We start from the raw sequence: 18,921 nt of genomic DNA, 5'->3' as shown, positions 1-18,921 counted from the left end.
GTTTCTTTGGCTCGACCAACTTGTGCCACGCTACCCAAGCTATCTTCTTCTCTTCTTTTTTTTTTTTGGCCCCAGAAAAATCCCCTATACATCTTTTCAACTGCTTCAAGTATACTCTTAGGAATTTTAAAGCATTGCATAGCATATGTTGGGATAGCCTGGGCAATTGCCTTGATGAGCACTTCTCTCCCTGCTTGAGATAGGAATCCCTCTTTCCACCCTTTAATCTTCTTAAGGACACGATCTTGAATATATTGAAACACCCGTTTTTTGGATCCACTAACATAAGTTGGTAATCCAAGGTAATTCTCATGATTATCAACAGCCTTAAAAGATAACTTCATCTGAAGTAATTGTTGCTTTTCTTGCTCAATATTTCGGCTGAAAGATACTTCTGATTTCTCTATATTCAACTTCTGCCCTGAAGCCGCTTCATAGGTGGCTAAGATGTCCATCACTCTCTCCACTTCCCCTTCATTCGCTCTAGTGAATAACAAACTGTCATCTGCAAAAAATAAGTGCGATATCGCATCTACTTTTTTGCCAATTTTCAGCCCATGAATCTCCTTTTTAGCCTCGGCATCTCTTAACAGGGAAGATAACCCTTCTGCGCATATTATAAACAAAAATGGAGAGAGAGGGTCTCCTGCCGAAGACCCCTCGAGGGATAAAACTGCTGCGACGGTTGCCCGTTAACTAAGATAGAGAAAGAAGTAGATGATACACACCCCATTATTTGCTTTACATACCTTGCAGGGAATCCCATCTTCAACATTATCTGCTCCAAAAACATCCATTCAACCCTATCATAAGCCTTACTCATATCCAGTTTGAGTCCTAAGTATCCTTCCTTACCTTTTTTTTTCTTCCTCAGATAATGAAAGCATTCATATGCTACCAAAATGTTGTCCGAAATTAATCTTCCCGGCACAAACCCACTTTGAGATTCATGGATAATTGTCGGGAGAACTCGTTTCAATCTATTAGCCAACACCTTAGAAAGAATTTTATAAATGACATTGCAGAGGCTTATAGGTCGGAAATCAACAGGGGACTCACATTTTTTTTTTTTCGGGATTAGCACAATATGTGTCCGGTTTATATCACTACAATCAACTCCATTATTCAGAATGTTCAGAATTTTGCTGCACACATCCTCCCCTACAGTACTCCAATAGGTCTGAAAAAATAAAGCACACATCCCGTCCGGCCCCGGAGCTTTTGTGGGGTGCATTTGCTTTAAGGCGATCTCAATCTCAGCTCGACAAAACGGCTCCTCTAGCATTGAACTCAACTGGGTCGACAGTTTGGTGTTAACCTTGTCTAGCACCGGTTGGACATCAATAGACTCATTTGCCTTAAAGAGCTGCCGAAAATGTTGGACTAATAAATCAGCGATATCACCTTCATCATTGAATTCATCCCCTGCTTCGTTCTTGAGACATTTGATATGATTTCGGGCTAATCGTTGTTTAGCTTTTGCATGAAAAAATTTCGTGTTTTGATCCCCATGCTTAAGCCACTCTTGCCTACTCCGCTGTTTCCAGTAAATTTCTTCCCGCTTCTCCAACTCATCCATACGTGCATCAATGTTCCTCATCTCCCTAATAACCTCATGCGATTGATTCTCCTCCATCAAGTTCGCCATTTGCATCTTACACGCCCTCATTTCTTTTGCAAAATCACCGAATTTTTTGTTACTCCACTCCTTCAAACCACGACCCATGCGAGTTATATTACCACTAGCATCTTCCCCCTTAATCCACATAGCATCTACCACTTCCCCACATTCCTCTTCCTTTGTCCACATTTCTTCAAATCTGAAAATTCTTCTTTTATTATGCAATCTACTAGGGGCCATTTGATGTCGAATACACAACAGTAGAGGAAGGTGGTCAGACCTTCGCTTTTCGAGGTGAGAGACAAAAGAATGGCTATACTTGTATCTCCAACCAGCAGTAGCCACAAACCTATCTAACCTTTCCTGCAAATTCTTCTCTCCACCTTGGTTATTTGTCCACGTAAATGGATGCCCCACATAGTTGAGATCTTCGAGCCTACAAAAATCCAACGCCTCCCGCAATATACCCGCCTCCTCGAAGTCAAAATCCCGCCCCCCTTGCTTTTCGACTGACCACAACATAAGGTTAAGATCCCCGCCACATAGCCATAATTCCTCTTCATCCATAAACAAGCTCTTGAGAAGGGCCCCGTTTTCATTTTATTTTCCGTTTCCGGGTGCCCATAAAGCCCAGTAAAGCGCCACGTAGCTCCATCGTCCATAGTGATATGTGCATCAATATGATTACTAGAGAAAGATCTTATTGTCACCTCCCACCCTTCCTTCCACATCATAGCCAAGCCACCTTTACGCCGTCTCCCAACACCCACACAATCTACTACAAACATATTTTTAAATTTTATTTTCAGTCGAACTCGGTCCATCTCAGCATGATGGAGCTTTGTTTCTTGAAGAAACACTACCTGGGGTTGCTCGTTGATAACAATACGCTTTAGCGCATTGCCTGCCGGGATACTCCCCAATCCCCGACAGTTCCACGAAAGAATGTTATTCATTGACCACCAAGGGTCCAAGAGGTGGGACCCGCCACTCCATCAATTCGTGAGTTATCTACTGTTACCTCAACTAAGCTTGCATCCAATCCGATCTTCTTCTTTATTCCACACGTCTCTCCTTCATGTTCTCCCTCTTGGGTTCCCTCAACCCTCTCCTTCCTACGGTTCCCCGTCATGTTTTTTTTCCTCTCCTTCATACTGCCTCCTTCCCTAGGCACCCGCTTCCATCCCTTCTTGTCACCATGACTCGTCCCCTCCCTCGTTTCCTCCTCTAAGCTTCCCGAAATTGCCCCAGGTACTTGAGCTAGTTGCTCTGAGACCTGCTCTTGACTTTCACCATTCTCTATATTCCCTGGTTCATCACTTTTACTTTTCCCCTCCTCCATTTGCTTACTACTCCCTGCTAATGTGAGGGCCTCCTCTAGAATACCCGCCACTTCTTTCATCTGTTTATTCATACCAAGAGAAATCTGCGTTTTTGGTTTCGTTATGAATAAATTCTTCGCGCACCCTCCTTTCTCCCTACCATCTTTCTGAGTGTTCGTAGCCAGATTCCGCTTCCAAGGGGATGCTTTCATCCAGTCCCCAAAATGAATTGTCGGGTCATCCTCCTCTCGACATCCATCACAATCTTTAACCCCATGCCCTAGCAATCCACAATGGTAACAGAACAAGGGTGGGCGTTCATACTTGACCTCATAGAAATCCTCCTCCCCACCCCGAAGCTTCACCTTCACACGTTGAATTAAAGGTTTCCTAACATCAATTTTAATTCGCAATCGTATCGATTTATCAATGCCTAAGGACCCTGAACTATCCATTTTGACAAATTCTCCCAACTTTTTCCCCAGTGCTTCCACATTGTTCAGGTTCAATCGGCCCTTGAAGGGTAGGTTGTAAACCCTAACCCACATTGGTAGTGCAAATAGATTCATTTCAGAAGGTTTAAGATTACCTTGTATATCATCGAAGATAATGGCATGTTTATCGAAGTGCCACGGTTGTCCTTCGACAACCCTATTCTTATCCCTCCAGTGATGAAATTGGAAGGTGAAAGTGTTCGCTCCAATGCTGCTAATATCCACCCCATGCAGAGGCTGCCAGACCTGTTGCATCGTGTTCATAAACGCTTTCACGTTGATTGTTCTCTTCGTCCATACTTTTCCTACTAACCCTAATTCGATCCTTGCATCCTCCTCCTCCTCTCCCTCTACCACCCAGTCCACCGCTTCTTCCCCTCCACCCTCAGCACTTCCCCTTGAGGTCCCGTCATAAGTATCATTGTTTTTCTTTTTTTCGATTTCAATGTCTACTCCCTCCTCATCATGATTGGGGTTATTCGTCCCTACTCGCAATGATTGGTTTGAAGACGCCATTATTTTTGTGGTAGTGTCACAAGGAACAGATCCCAAAGCAAAGATCCCACGCCACCCTAACTCTCAAATAGAGAAACCCTAGGAACCCTAGACAACCCTCCCAAGGAAATCCTAGAGGGAACGTCTTCTAACTAATTTCGACTCTATTTTTCGTTATTATGTAAAAACTATCATAGTCAAGTGGGATTTTATTAGATTCATTTTGAATATACCATTTTATAAGCATTGAACTACGTGAAAAAGCGAATATAACACTTATTTAAAAACGTAGGAAATATATTTAAAGTGGAGATAAAAATGATTATAGAAGTCTTCATACTACTGTTATAAAACGATTAAAATTTCCCAAGAGAAAATAAAAAGTCATACAAAATTTTGCCATCTAAACAACTAAAACATAACAACTTCAACATCATCAACTCACATTGTAAGTGTCAGTATTCATCTCTGTGATGTCCCATTGAATCGTTACATTCGCTCTTACATCAAGTGGATCATAACCATCTGCATTAAATCACAAACAATGAAAAATAATAATCATTTTTCAGTCTTAATCTAATAAATCTCATAAAATAAGCCATTTTTCTAAAGATTTTGATCTAACTCATTTGTTAATATATGAACATAAATATAAACTTTGTATTAAGACATATAAGAAATGAATATAGATATGGAAATACTTACAACTGAGATTATACGTGAGACTGGTAAAGAAGATGAAAAGAATCAACGTTAACATTATTATAATTAATTATGATAATCAAATGAAACAAAGATTATCATGAAAATATGAAGATAATCAAGAATATTTTTTTACAAAAAGGGATTTTTTTGAGAGAGAATTATATTACATATGATGAATGAAATTGATGGGATGTAAATCTGTAATATGGGTTTTGTAAAGCCCTTTTTTCACTATTACTTCTCTTATAGTAAAAAGAAAATGAAGATACAGAAATTATGAGATTTAAAGAAGGAATTATGTTAAGATACAGCTAAGATAATTGAGCTTTTTTTTTTTTTTTGAAAGAAAAGGGATTTCATTAATATTTCGTCAAACGGCACTTACAAGTCATTTCTGAAAAACATAAAATTCTAATAGAAATACATATCACCCTAGAAATGTAAACATCGCAGATTTGACTTAATTTTGCCTTAATAAAAATCTTCATCTGAAGCAATGCAATCTGTGAGTTCGCTCTGGTTCGGCATACGATCTGCAGATGCGGAAATTTTGGGATGAACGTATTCCAATAGTTTTCCATAATTTTACAGAAGTTGTGAAACCCTAATTCTTGAGAATAATTTCTCATACCTAAAAACAAAAGAACCATACTCACAACTCCCATAGGGGAGAAGGAGACTTCCAAAACGGAAACTAAAAACCCCATAAAAGGGTTTGAGAAAATCTCATAAAGAGATACTAATTTATTGAACAAAACAAAAAAATGAACTAAAAACTGAAAATAAAAGGGAAAAATGGGCTTACCAAGGATGAAAACATCAATGGCAGCCCCCTAATTGATGAAGAAGGGGTAAGGGAGGCTAGGGTTTTAGAGAGAGAAAAGGAGAGGGGAGGCTAGGTTTTTGTTTCATTAAGATAATTGAGCTTAAAAGGGAATAAATGATAATAAATGATATGGACAGTTCTTCTGAATTACTTACTATTTATACTAATTTGATAACTTCTTTTTTTAAAAGAAAAGATACATAACTTCAATATCTTAGTAGTTTTTTTTTCTATTCATTTTGTTAAGGATTATTTTCCTTTTAGGTTTTTTTTTCTTTTTTTTCTCTAGCATAAATGGTTTAATGGAATTTTTTCTCGTGATAAATAAATAAGATATAAACTAGATTTTTTTAAACAAAAACTATAAAAGGCATCCCTAAAAATTTATTTCTTTTTAATATGAATAATAGAGAAAGATACTATTTTTGCAACAATGCTATTGAAAATATGGCAATAAAAAAAGATAGTGAGAATATGGATACAATTAAAAGGTCTCCTATAACATTATTTCCTTTACAAACTTTATAATAGTTCGATATACTCCATGATCAATCAAGATACAAATATACTTCATGAATTTCTATTGAATAGGGAGAGCTAACCTATTGTGAATGATGATTTAGGAGATTAGGTTGTTTCTCACACCATCTAAATATACATACACTAACTTATATTATCAAAAATATCTCTCTATATAAAACCTAAGACAAACAAATATTATGTTGCCACATGTAATGGTGTGCACAAACCGATCCGGACCGGAATTCGAAGGGGACCGGACCGGAGATTCCGGGCCGGTCCACCGAATATCATGATTCCAGTCCACCGGTTCAAACCGGTTTGACCGAAATTTCTATTATTTTAGTAAAAAAAGAAATTAAAAAGTAGAAAGTTAGAAACTTTAAAACCTACCATTTATTCTTTTAGGATTATTGTTATTAAAATTATTATTTTTTAATGTATAAATATATTTAAATAATTTATAAATATATTTAAATAAAATTAAAAACAAAAAAAAATTTTGGAAAAAAAATTCCATTCCCAAGAGGTCCCGGACCGGACCGGAATTTTTGCGGTCCGGTCCCGGTCCAAGGAAATGCCAGATTCTGGTCCAGCCGGTTCCGGTCCTAGACCGATGCACACCCCTAGCCACATCCATAAAAATGTGTGTTTCAAGACTCGAACCCATAAACTCTCATTTGATATGCTAATGCACTAACCAACTCCACTACAATACATACTCATGTTGGTCTTTGTGAGGGAAAAAATCATTTATAAATAAGATACTATTTCTATTTTTAAAGACTTCAAATGCAGGTTCATAAATCATCCGATGGTATCGCCCAAGATACGAACTAGTTTAGGATATAAAACGCAAGTGAGCAAAGGTATTAATATTAATATATTATGGTCATTTCCACAAGCCATATAAAGGAGGTAGAGATTTATGAGAAATACAATACAATATTGGATTTAACCTTAAACAGACAAAATTATACTAACATCTCAGTCTAAATAATGATGATTTGGTGAAAGCTGATAAAAGAACTTCACGTCACGCATTCTCTCTCTCCCGCCACCTGCAAAAAGAATTTGCGAGCTTTAATTTCTCCATTTTTCTGGAATTCGAAGCTCAAAATTTCATTAAACAATCCAAAGTAACCTACTCAATTTCTGCAGAAACTTTCATCTTTTTTTTTATATTTATTATTATGATTTTTCTGGCATCAATTAATTTCTGAAAAGATTGCTCTTTTATTTATTTTTTCCTCTGCTCATAATCATGGAAAATTTGCACTTAAATCACTCCTTTTGAGGTGTTCTGCTATATTGTGATTAGTTTAATTTGCTTAATTATGTGATTTATGAGATATGTGTTGATTTAATTTCAGTATTGATGTATGATTTTAAAGTTTTGACATTTTTTGCAGGTTGAAGATGAGTCAGATTTCTGAAATGCAGTACCAATCAATTAAACCTCGAGGTCTGATTAAGTAGTTCTTTTTCTCCCTTTTTTTTTTTAATTATAACATATTTTATTCAAGGATTCTAATGCAAATGTTGACCATTAATATCTTTAATTACTTGTATAAGTAAAGACAGTTGATATTTTGAAAAAAAATATCGAAAGGAATCTATAAAAATCTTGCATGATGATAATTTTTTTTATGCTATAATTGTATAAATACACGGTCTAAGTTCGTATAGTATGATCATCATGTGGGATCTTGTTTGATTCATCTTAATGCATATTATCATAATATCACCTTTTACAATGTTTGGCTATGCATAATTAAAGATATTATTGATCAAAGTAATGCACTTGATGGCGTGAAAACAAGAAGTGTAGCAACTAGAAAAAACGGAGGAAGTATAGTACTTTTGCAAGTAAAGATCATTTATAGTCTTCATAATAATACTATTCCTTTGTACTAATGATTTCCACTCCATGTGTACTGAATAGTGTCATATTAGCTCGAGTCTGATGTCTGCTCATAAATCCATATTAATATTGTTCACAATATGTTTTGTGAAAGATGTAAATTAGTGGACTTGCTTGTGCTGAACATCTTACTTTATTAGTGCTCAATTGATTTATTAGTGGTGCTACCTGAACTATGAAAGTGCTGTCAGGAGAAGCATCAATTCTGAACTGTTAGAGTTTCTGAGAAAATCCCACTTTTGATTGGAAACAGATGTTTGCATTGTTGGTGTTGCACGAACGCCTATGGGAGGGCTTCTAGGTTCCTTGTCAACTCTATCTGCAACCAAGCTTGGGTCTGTAGCTATTGAGTGTAAGACCAAGTCATTCGCTTTGCTATCATTATTATTATTATATTATACTGCGTTATAGTGTGTTAGACCTACTTGTTCATAAAGTCCATGATGCGTGATATCTACGTAGGTGCTCTTAGAAGGGCAAGAGTGGATCCATCACTTGTACAAGAAGTGTTCTTTGGGAATGTTCTTAGTGCCAATTTGGGACAGGCTCCTGCTAGACAGGCTGCTTTAGGAGCAGGAATTCCTAACTCAGTTGTCTGCACAACCATTAACAAAGTATGTTCTTCAGGAATGAAAGGTGCGTAACTTTGTATATCTTATGTGCTCTATATCTCCTTGCTGAAGGGATGTGCAAAATACGAGTAACATTTTTTATGGATTGGTACAGCAACCATGCTTGCTGCTCAAAGTATCCAATTGGGTGCTAATGACATTGTCGTGGCTGGGGGGATGGAAAGCATGTCTAATGCCCCTAAGTACCTAGCCTTAGCCAGGTTAGTTCTTTGTCTTTATAATGATCAATTGATCATTGACCATGATGCAGTACATAACAAAATTTCAAGCTCTTGTTGTGTGGGATGTTATTTTTATTTTTCTCATGGATCAAAACGTTGCTGATTCTTAACGATATTAGTGTATCAGAAGGGAGTAGGGGAGATAATCATGAACTTGTCAGGTTACACTTTACTATGCTTATGAGGCCTAGGGATCCTTATGTGTGTATTTACGGCTGCTAAAATACTTAACGTGTTTGCATGCTTTTGCTATTAGAACAACTTTTCTGGAATTCTTGCAACTCTCCATTCAGTCGGCGGTTCGGAACGCTCTGAAAAACTCTGTTCTTGAAACTCTCCCACGTACAATCTGAGTGACATAGTTCTGTTGCTGGTATCAGTCTATTAGAGATGAACAAGTGCAAATTGTTTACTAGAATATTAATGTCTATCATATGACCTCCAGGTTTAGCAAGTATCTAATGTGGCTAAGAAGCAGCACGATGCATCTATTTCACATAGTTGTGTAACATAGTCACAGCCATCTGTTCTTCTTATACTTGCTACTATACTCTTCCAATATTTAATTGTTCTCACTTATCAATCATAAGCTCTTGCTAATCTTGAAATAGCATACTTCAATGTTTCTGATTCTGATCCTTATTATTTTGGTTTAGTAATGAAGTACCTTCACTACTGAGTCCAATACTTTGTGTGACTTGTATGATATATTAAGTTCGGGAATCCTGACAATGCCTTTGGTCGCATTCATGGGTAAAACCGTAAAAGTAGCAATTTATTAGTATACTTGTCCAATAACATCACTTGCATACTTGTATTTGGTTTTAGTAACGCTTCATATCCATGTTGATCATTATCTGCATGACAACTTTGTTTGATGCTCCAAGTTACAAACTTTAACGCCCTCCATCCAACAACAGAACAGGATCGAGACTTGGACATGACACTATAATTGATGGAATGCTGAAAGATGGACTTTGGGATGTGTACAATGATTTTGGAATGGGAATATGTGCCGAAATATGTGCTGATAAATATAATATATCAAGAGAAGAACAGGTATAATCGATCCGTATTTTATACTTCCTCCTTTCGATATTAATTGCAACTTTTATCTTATTTGAAAGATTTACATTAATTGCACAGTTACCTCATTTGGTAATATCTCTCTATTTCTCTCTTCTCACACAGGTCCCTCTTTTTCTCTATCTCTATCGCTATCTCTCTCCTCTTCACATAGCTTCCTTGGAAAAATTAGCCAAGGGTTGATGTTGCTATAATAAGTGGAACAAAGGAACTGTTGTATTACTAGCCTGACAGGAATTCTTTGTAGTAGGAAGATATGTTATAAACTTATAATCAGTGAACTTTTTTTTTTTGTGCGTCTATTTTGTCGTGCCAGTCTTTTTGAATCAACAAATAATTGTTTAGTTGAAGGTAACCAAATTCAAAGACTTCTTATAGATTGAATCATAAGGATATTGTATATTTAAGCAATTCCTTAAAATACTCAAAATTTTATAGCTGTCCTCTGTATCAAAATCATTATTACTCAACCAAAAATCTGGCAATTGGGGACTTGTCATAGTGGTTAGGGCTCTCTCAAAATCATAAGTGGTGATTGGAAACCTCTATATCATAAATTAATAAGGACTCTGATGTGCTTGATACACTGAATGTGTATAGGTGCAAGTGCAGCTTTTTTAACTAGATAGCTCATATTCACTATCAAATGTGGGTGTTCACTTTAGTGTGATGAACATTCATGTGAGACTATTACTTTTTTCATTGCTTTCTGTCTTCTTCACATTGCTTCAGTATATTTACGTCAGAGACGTAGCTCTTTTTCATCTTGCGAAGTCGGAAATTTGAGATGCATGTGAGACATGGTTGTAAAAAGAAATTTGTGATACAAAGTTATCTTCATAGATTTTCGTAGAGCGTAAAACATTATCGAAAATACAAGAGTGCTTTAACTTTATGATATTGCTTATACTCTCTTAGTGGTGTACCTTGCGTCTTACAGGGCAACAACACCATCTGTAGGAGTAGCTTGAGAAGAGTGATTCATTTTCTTTTCTTGGTTTTGAGAGAAAGCATTGTAGGCTCATAGGCCATAGCCTTGATGGCATGGTTTTGAGAGACAGCATTTTAGGTTCATAGCCTTGATGGCATGGTTTTGGGGGTCCATGACCAATTATGTGCCAAGGACAACATTCTCTTAGCATCCTGTGAATGCTGTATTTTACTGCCTTTCTAAGTATGAGTGTATGACCATAAAAAAAATTAATTCTTTTTGAAACCATCACACAGATTCTTCGCGTATATTATCTCCACCCGTTATGATCTTGCTTATATTTTCTTGGTTCGCAGGATTCTTATGCTATAAGGAGCTATAATTGTGGTATTGCTGCGCAGAATAATGGTGCATTTTCTTGGGAAATAGCCCCAGTAAGAATTGCCTTATATTCTATATACATAATGAACCAGTATATGTTATTTTTAATAATCAATCTGAAATCATGAAAAATTATCTTTGGAGTTTGTATAGCCTGACTGTAAGTATATTCCGCGTGAAGGTGATGACATCTGGAAACAGGGGAAGACAGCCTACGATAGTTGACAGGGATGATGGTCTCAAGAAGGTACGACACATTCTCTTGTTGATGTCAGCTTGCCTAGTCAATTTAGAATATGCTGTTTTCTTCACTTAGTAAACTCAATTTTGATGGTTCTTGAACAGTTTGATCCTGCCAAACTTAAAAAGCTTCCTCCCAGCTTTAAAAAGAATGGAGGCTCTGTCACTGCTGGAAACTCTTCACTTATTAGGTAATCATATCCAAGACTTACCTTCCCTTCTCTCTATCCCAGGACCCAGCCCCCCAAAATTCACGTTTGCCTTGCACTCACACTTGGCATTTAATGCTTTTGTGATATTGACCAGAAAATTAGTCTGTTTTGGTTTCATGGTCTAGAACATGATAAAGCATAATCTCTCCATTTCTTTTTATAAGGCACACACAACATTCAAGGTTGAAGTTTGACCTTTAGTTACTCTCGATACATATTGATGAATGTTGAAGTAAGAAAATTTTATAACAATGATTCTAATGGTATAATTGTATAATTATTATTTTTTCATTTCATAGAGATATAGTGGTCAGAGCTAGATATCAGAAAGCGGGCATGCCTTCTATTTAGAAATGGAGATAGAATCTATTAATGAAAGATGTTAGCACCCGAAGTTCCTTTAAATGTTTAGATGAAGGGATGACTATAATTCGTGTGTATACACTCTACTTAAGAGCTAATAGTTTGTCGAAACTCACTACAAGCAGTGACGGTGCTGCTGCACTAGTATTGGTCAGTGGAGAAAAGGCCAAAAAACTTGGACTTCACGTGATTGCAAGGATCAAAGGTTTTGCTGATGCAGCTCAGGTTTATAACCTTCTACCGCCCATTTTTACATCCATACCTTCTTGAATGCTCGTTGCAAAGAAATTTTGGTTGGACTTTTTTAAGATTAAATTCTTATTGACATTGTGTGAGCAGGACCCTGAATGGTTTACCACTGCTCCAGCCCTTGCAATCCCTAAAGCTATTTCAAATGCTGGTCTGGAGCCTTCACAAATTGACTTCTATGAAATCAATGAAGCCTTTTCTGTAATAATTTCTATTTCAGCCTAAAGATTTTTCATCTTTCCACTTAGCTATATCTGATATATCGCATCTATCATGTTTGTTCGCTGTAGGTCGTTGCTCTTGCAAACCAGAAGCTGTTGGGGCTTGATCCAGTGAGTTTTTTTTACTCCATGTTATTTTGAGTCATTTCATGTTTAATCTTTCCTCTGATTACCTTTACGTGAAAACACCCTTTTGAGCAGGAAAAGGTGAATGTGCATGGTGGAGCCGTGTCCCTGGGACATCCTTTAGGCTGTAGCGGCGCTCGAGTTTTGGTCACTTTGCTTGGGGTATGTGTAATTCCTACCTTTTATATTTGATCACTGTCTAGTCTCTTCACCAACCCTTCTTAGAAGGTGGAATGAAAAAGACATTGATGCACATATTTGCTTGTTTCATGACTTTTCTGTTTCCTTGTTGCTTAAATTTTTTTGGTATTTTTTTAATATTTGGTAATTAATGAAATATTACTTGCCAAAAAAGAAACATTGATCAGCTCTACCAATCTTCTTTTCTTTGTAATCACTGGAGATCATATATCATACATAGGCCTTAATTATACTGTATTCATTGTTTCACTATATTTTCGATCTATTTTCTCTTATCAGTTTACATGCAAGCAGCTAGGGTTATGTTCTATTGAACATTGCTCCGCAAATTTTTTTGTTATGTTCTGTGGATAATACAGGAATCTCCTACTATTCGAACTTGCAGGTTCTAAATCAAAAGAGAGGAAAATATGGTGTTGCTGGCATCTGCAATGGTGGAGGAGGCGCCTCTGCTCTTGTCTTAGAGCTCATGTAAGCTTCTTGAGTCTTGACATTGAAGTCTATAAGCAGTTACAATTACTAAAAAACCTGCTGCAAATTATTCAGATTATAGAATTAGGGGTGGAGGGAGAACGCGACACATGAGATGATCATTCCCTTTGTCCCATATTAATTGTAGCACTTCTCATTTTCGACCGTCCCATATTAGTTGCAATGCTTCTAAAACGGTAAAGACCAACTATTTTTCTAATTGTTTCTCTTCAATATTGTTGGCCTCACCAAAATGTCAAAATGTGGGTAATTCAAATCAACAATAATAAAGAACATAACCCTCACCCGCCCTCCCCCAAAAGTATATATCCCACATTCTACTAATTATATAACTATAATACCACACTGTGAACTACCAAAAATATTAAGAAGTCAATAAAAGCTTCTAAAATGTTGCATTGATCAAACTGTTGCGAATAATATGGTACAAAGGGATCATCCTTCTTTAATAATAAGTGACACCTCAGGTTCTAAAAGCATACGATCTGAATGTATGGGTCGGTGGTGCTACAACAGGGCTACTATCTGAAATGGTGAGAGTTAAGATACTATCTGTTACCTGAACCTGTATTTTTCTGTCCCGATGCAGATCAGCGCAAAAGATTAGTCATTCAAAACTATGAAATTCATTTACAGGAGAAGAACCATGAAATGGAAAATCATCAAGATGTTGTTGTATACTTGGTCTGAGTCGGATACGGGCTACTGCAATATTCAGAATAGTTAGTAGACAGTTAAGTGATTTCATGCATACCTCAGTAGGCCGCTCTGTGTTGTTGGTCAATAAGATAGGCATATTATTAATGTCGAAACAGATTCAGTTCGTGAAGTTTGATGTACTTGTAAAAGAACTCCAATCTTCATTGAGTATGCATACCTCAGTAGGCCGCTCTGTGTTTGTCAATAAGATAGGCATATTATAAAGATGTTGAAACAGATTCAGTTCCCGAAGTTTGATGTACTTAAAAAAAAAGCTCCAATCTTCATTGAGTATGGAAGGTGGAACAGCAAGAGTAAATAAGCACTGAATCTGGATAACGGCGAGTGTATAACTTAGCTCCTTGAAGTGAATTCAACAGTTTCGGGTGAATTAGCAGCTGTCATCTGGGTCCAATGAGCTAAAATACCAAGGAAGATCTGAAGGTGAAAAGCTTGGGTTATTAACATCTCCTACTTGGTGTTTGACAGCAGACTTGGTTTGTGGATGTCTTTCCTTATTTTTGACTCCTTTTCTGTCTTATTTTCTTGCGATCTCTTTCAATGGATCTATATGTGAAAGTATCCCTTAATTGCAATGCACAATAACTAAAGTTCAATGATTTATGTAAATGTGAGAGAAGGGCGTGTATTAATAGACATTGTGGGTGCGGGTATATATTCAAGTCACAAATATTATATAAAGTCACAAATTGAACTTGCAAACTCAACAAATTTTACTCAAAACTTACTAGTATATCATAAGAGTATAACATATGAGAATCCAAATAGTACATCGTAGACTAATGAGCATGAGTCGGAACATTTACAATAAGTTTGAGAAATGCAAGCTGATTACTATACAAAAAGTTGCTAGTACAACGTTTTGGGAGAAAAATATGACCGGGCCCGAATAAGTCCAAAAATACTCAAAAAATAGTCAAATTTGAAGGTTATTATTCACGCTTTCGGACTTTCCCGAGGCTCGAGCTCCGGACGCCACGAGATGCCTCCTAGGTACATGAGAGGTCATTGAAAGGAATCACATGGCTTGGAACGAATATATGGATGTCTTTATGTTACTTTTCGAGGCAATTTCGGGTTTCACGAGAAATGAACAAATGGCGTGATTAGGGCCTTTTCGAGGCAACAAAAACCGTGTCAAGCTAAGTTATGTCAGCACTCTTAGGAATGTTTTAGGAAAAAAATATGACCGAAATGGGAGAATTCCAAAAATGGCTAAAAAAAGCCAAAATTGAATGTAATAATACACGCTTTTAGACTTTTCTGGAGCCCAAGTTCCCTACACCATGGGATGTCTCCTAGGGACATGGGAGGTCAGTTAAAAGGAGTTTGTGGCTTAGAATGAAAATATGGATGTCTTTACGTTCATTTCAGGGTAATTTTTTGTTACACGAGATTTTTGAGGCAACGCAGATGGTTTCAAGCACTCGGGCTTTGTTACAAGTCATTTCGTCACTACTAGGAACGTTTTGGGAGAAAATTATTACAGGTCCGAAGAAGTCCAAAAATGCCCCAAAAAACAGCCAAAATTGAAGGTTATAATACACGCTTTCGGACTTTCCCGGGGCCCGAGCTCCGGACGCCACGAGATGCCTCCTAGGGACATGGGAGGTCATTGGAAATAAGTCACATGGCCTGGAACGAATATATGGATGCCTTTACGTTCATTTCGGATCAATTTCGGGTATCACGAGAAATGAACAAATGGCGTGATTAGACGCTTTTCGAGGCAAAGAAAATGGTGTCAAGCACTTGAGCAATGTTATAAGTTATGTCGGCACTCTTAGGAACGTGTTGGGAAAAAAATATGGTTGAGCCCTGAGAATTCCAAAAATGGCCAAAAACAGCCAAAATTGAAGGTTATAATACACGTTTTCGGACTTTCAAAGAGCCCGAGCTCCGGACGCCACGGGATGCCTCATAGGAACACAGGAGGTCATTGGAAATATGTCATATGGCACATAAATATGGATGCCTTTACGTTCATTTCGAGGTAAATTTGGGTTTCACGAGAAATAACAAATGGGGTGTTTATGGGCTATTTGAGGCAACACAAATGGTGTCAAACACCTTGGAAACTTTACAAGTCATGTCGGCATCCCTAAGACCGTTTCGGGAGAAAAATATGACCGAACCCGGAGTAGTTCCAAATGCCCCAAAAATAGCCAAAATTGAAGGTTATAATACACGTTTTCTGACTTTTCCGGGGCCCGAGGTTTGGACACCATGGGATGCCTCCTAGGGACATGGGAGGTCATTGCAAAGAAGTCACATGTCTTGGAACGAATATATAAATGCCTTTCTGTTCATTTCGGGGAAATTTTTGGTTACACGAGAAATGAATAAATGGGGATTTACAGGATTTTTGAGGCAATGCATATAGTGCTAAGCACTCGGGCTATGTTATAAGTCATGTCGACACTCCTAGGAATGTTTCTCGAGAAAAATATGACCGAACTCGGAGAATTCTAAAAATGGCCAAAAACCACCAAAATTGAAGGTTATAATACACGCTTTCATACTTTTCTGGGGCCCGAGCTCCAAACGCAATGGGATGCCTCCTAGGGACATATGAGGTCAATTTAAAGGAGTCTCATGGCTTGGAACGAAAATATGGATGCCTTTATGTTCATTTCGGGAAATTTTTGGTTACACGAGAAATGAATAAATGGGGAGTTTACATGATTTTTGAGGCAACGCATATGGTTCCAAGCACTCGTGGTTCATTACAAGTCATTTCAGCACTCCTAGAAAGATTTTGGGAGAAAAATATGACCGGACTCGGATAAGTCCAAAAATACCCCAAAACAACCAAAATTGAAGGTTATTATACACGTTTTCTGATTTTCCCGGGGCCGAGCTTCGTACGCCACGAGATGTCTCATAGGTACATGACAAGTCATTGGAAAGGAGTCACATGGCTTGGAACGAATATATGGATGTCTTAATGTTCATTTCGAGGCAATTTCGGGTTTCACGAGAAATGAACATATGACGTGCTTAGAGCCTTTTCGAGGCAACGCAAATGGTGTAACGCACTCGAGCAACGTTATAAGTTATGTCGGCACACTTAGGAACGTTTTGGGAGAAAAATATGATCGAGGCTTGAGAAGTCCAAATATATCCCAAAAACAGCCAAAATTGAAGGTTATAATACACGCTTTCGGACTTTTCTATGGCCCGAGCTCCGGACGAAATGGGATGCCTCCTAGGAACATGGGAGGTCATTGGAAAGGAGTCACATGGATTAGAACGAATATATGGATGCCTTTACGTTCATTTTGCGGCAATTTTGGGTTTCACGAGATATGAACAAATGAGGTGTTTAGGGACTATTTGAGGCAATGCAAATTGTGTCAAGCACCTGAGAAACGTTACAATTCATGTCGTCACCCCTAGGACCATTTCGGGAGAAAAATATGACCGAGTCCGAAGTAGTTTCAAATACCCCAAAAACAGTCAAAATTAGATGCCTTTATGTTCATTTCGGGGCAATTTTTAGTTACACGAGAAATAAATAAATGGGGATTTTACAGGATTTTTGAGGGAACGCATATGATGCCAAGCATTCGGGCTACGTTATAATGCATGTCGGCACTCCTAGGCACGTTTCAGAAGAAAAATATGACCGAACCCGGAGAATTCTAAAATTGGCCAAAAACCGCCAATATTGAAGGTTATAATACACGCTTTCATACTTTTCTGGAGCCCGAGCTCCGAACGCAATGGGATGCCTCCTACGGACAAGGAAGGTCAATTGAAAGGAGTCCCATGGCTTGGAACGAAAATATGGATGCCTGTATGTTCATTTCGCGCAATTTTTGGTTACATAAGAGATGAATATATGGGGAGTTTACAGGATTTTTGAGGAAACGCATATGGTGCCAAGATCTCGGGGTTCGTTACAATTCATTTCGGTACTCTCAGGAACGTTTTGGGAAATAAATATGACCGGGCGCAAAAAAGTCCAAAAATACCCTTAAAACAGCCAAAATTGAAGATTATTATACACGCTTTCGGATTTTCCCGAGGCCCGAGCTCCGGACGCCACGATATGTCTCCTAGGTACATGGGAGGTTATTAGAAAGGAGTCACATGACTTGGAACGAATATATGGATGCCTTTATGTTCATTTCAAAGCAATTTCGGGATTCACGAGAAATGAACATATGACGTGCTTAGAGCCTTTTCGAGGCAACGCAAATGGTGTAACGCACTCGAGCAACGTTATAAGTTATGTCGGCACACTTAGGAACGTTTTGGGAGAAAAATATGATCGAGGCCTGAGAAGTCCAAATATATCCCAAAAACATCCAAAATTGAAGGTTATAATACACGCTTTTGGACTTTTCTAGGGCCCGAGCTCCGGACGAAATGGGATGTCTCCTACAAACATGGAAGGTCAATTGAAAGGAGTCCCATGAATTGGAACGAAAATATGGATGCTTTTATGTTCATTTCGGGGCAATTTTTGGTTACACGAAAAATGAATAAATGGGGAGCTTACATGATTTTTAAGGCAACGCATATCGTACCAAGGACTCGGGATTCGTTACAAGTCATTTCGGCACTTCCAAGAACGTTTTGGGAGAAAATTATGACCGGGCCCGGAGAAGTCCAAAAATACCAAAAACAGCCAAAATTGAAGGTTATTATACACGCTTTCGGACTTTTCTAGGGCCCGAGCTTCGGACGAAATGGGATGCCTTCTGCGAACATGGAAGGTCAATTGAAAGGAGTCTCATTGCTTGGAACGAAAATATGGGCCTTTATGTTCATTTCGGGGCAATTTTTGTTTACACGAAAAATGAATAAATGGGGAGTTTACAGGATTTTTAAGGCAACGCATATGGTGCCAAGGACTCGGGGTTCGTTACAAGTCATTTCGGCACTCCCAATACCGTTTTGGGAGAAAAATATGACCGGACCCGGAAAAGTCC

General features: G+C 37.8%; 1 protein-coding gene across 2 annotated transcripts; it reads left to right on the top strand.

The window, feature by feature from the left end:
- The first annotated feature begins 6,946 nt into the window (after positions 1 to 6,946).
- LOC104891878 (acetyl-CoA acetyltransferase 2) lies at positions 6,947 to 14,617 on the top strand. Of its 2 annotated transcripts, none has more exons than XM_010677662.4 (15): positions 6,947 to 7,121; positions 7,395 to 7,447; positions 8,160 to 8,258; positions 8,369 to 8,542; positions 8,633 to 8,738; positions 9,680 to 9,818; positions 11,133 to 11,210; positions 11,339 to 11,404; positions 11,503 to 11,588; positions 12,098 to 12,197; positions 12,312 to 12,422; positions 12,512 to 12,553; positions 12,644 to 12,730; positions 13,155 to 13,240; positions 13,851 to 14,617. In XM_010677662.4, the coding sequence occupies exons 2-15, from the start codon at positions 7,402 to 7,404 to the stop codon at positions 13,882 to 13,884; spliced, it is 1,254 nt and encodes a 417-aa protein (XP_010675964.1). In that variant the 5' UTR covers positions 6,947 to 7,121; positions 7,395 to 7,401; the 3' UTR covers positions 13,885 to 14,617. The 2 variants fall into 2 exon arrangements, with proteins under 2 accessions (XP_010675964.1, XP_048498413.1); XM_048642456.2 differs by having other exon boundaries at positions 8,066 to 8,258.
- Positions 14,618 to 18,921: the final 4,304 nt, after the last annotated feature.

This window comes from Beta vulgaris, chromosome 4, assembly GCF_026745355.1.
Source record: "Beta vulgaris subsp. vulgaris cultivar EL10 chromosome 4, EL10.2, whole genome shotgun sequence".
NCBI classification, from domain to species: Eukaryota; Viridiplantae; Streptophyta; class Magnoliopsida; order Caryophyllales; family Amaranthaceae; genus Beta; species Beta vulgaris.
The sequence above is the reverse complement of the archived record's forward strand: the minus strand, read 5'-3'. Positions and strand labels throughout refer to the sequence as shown.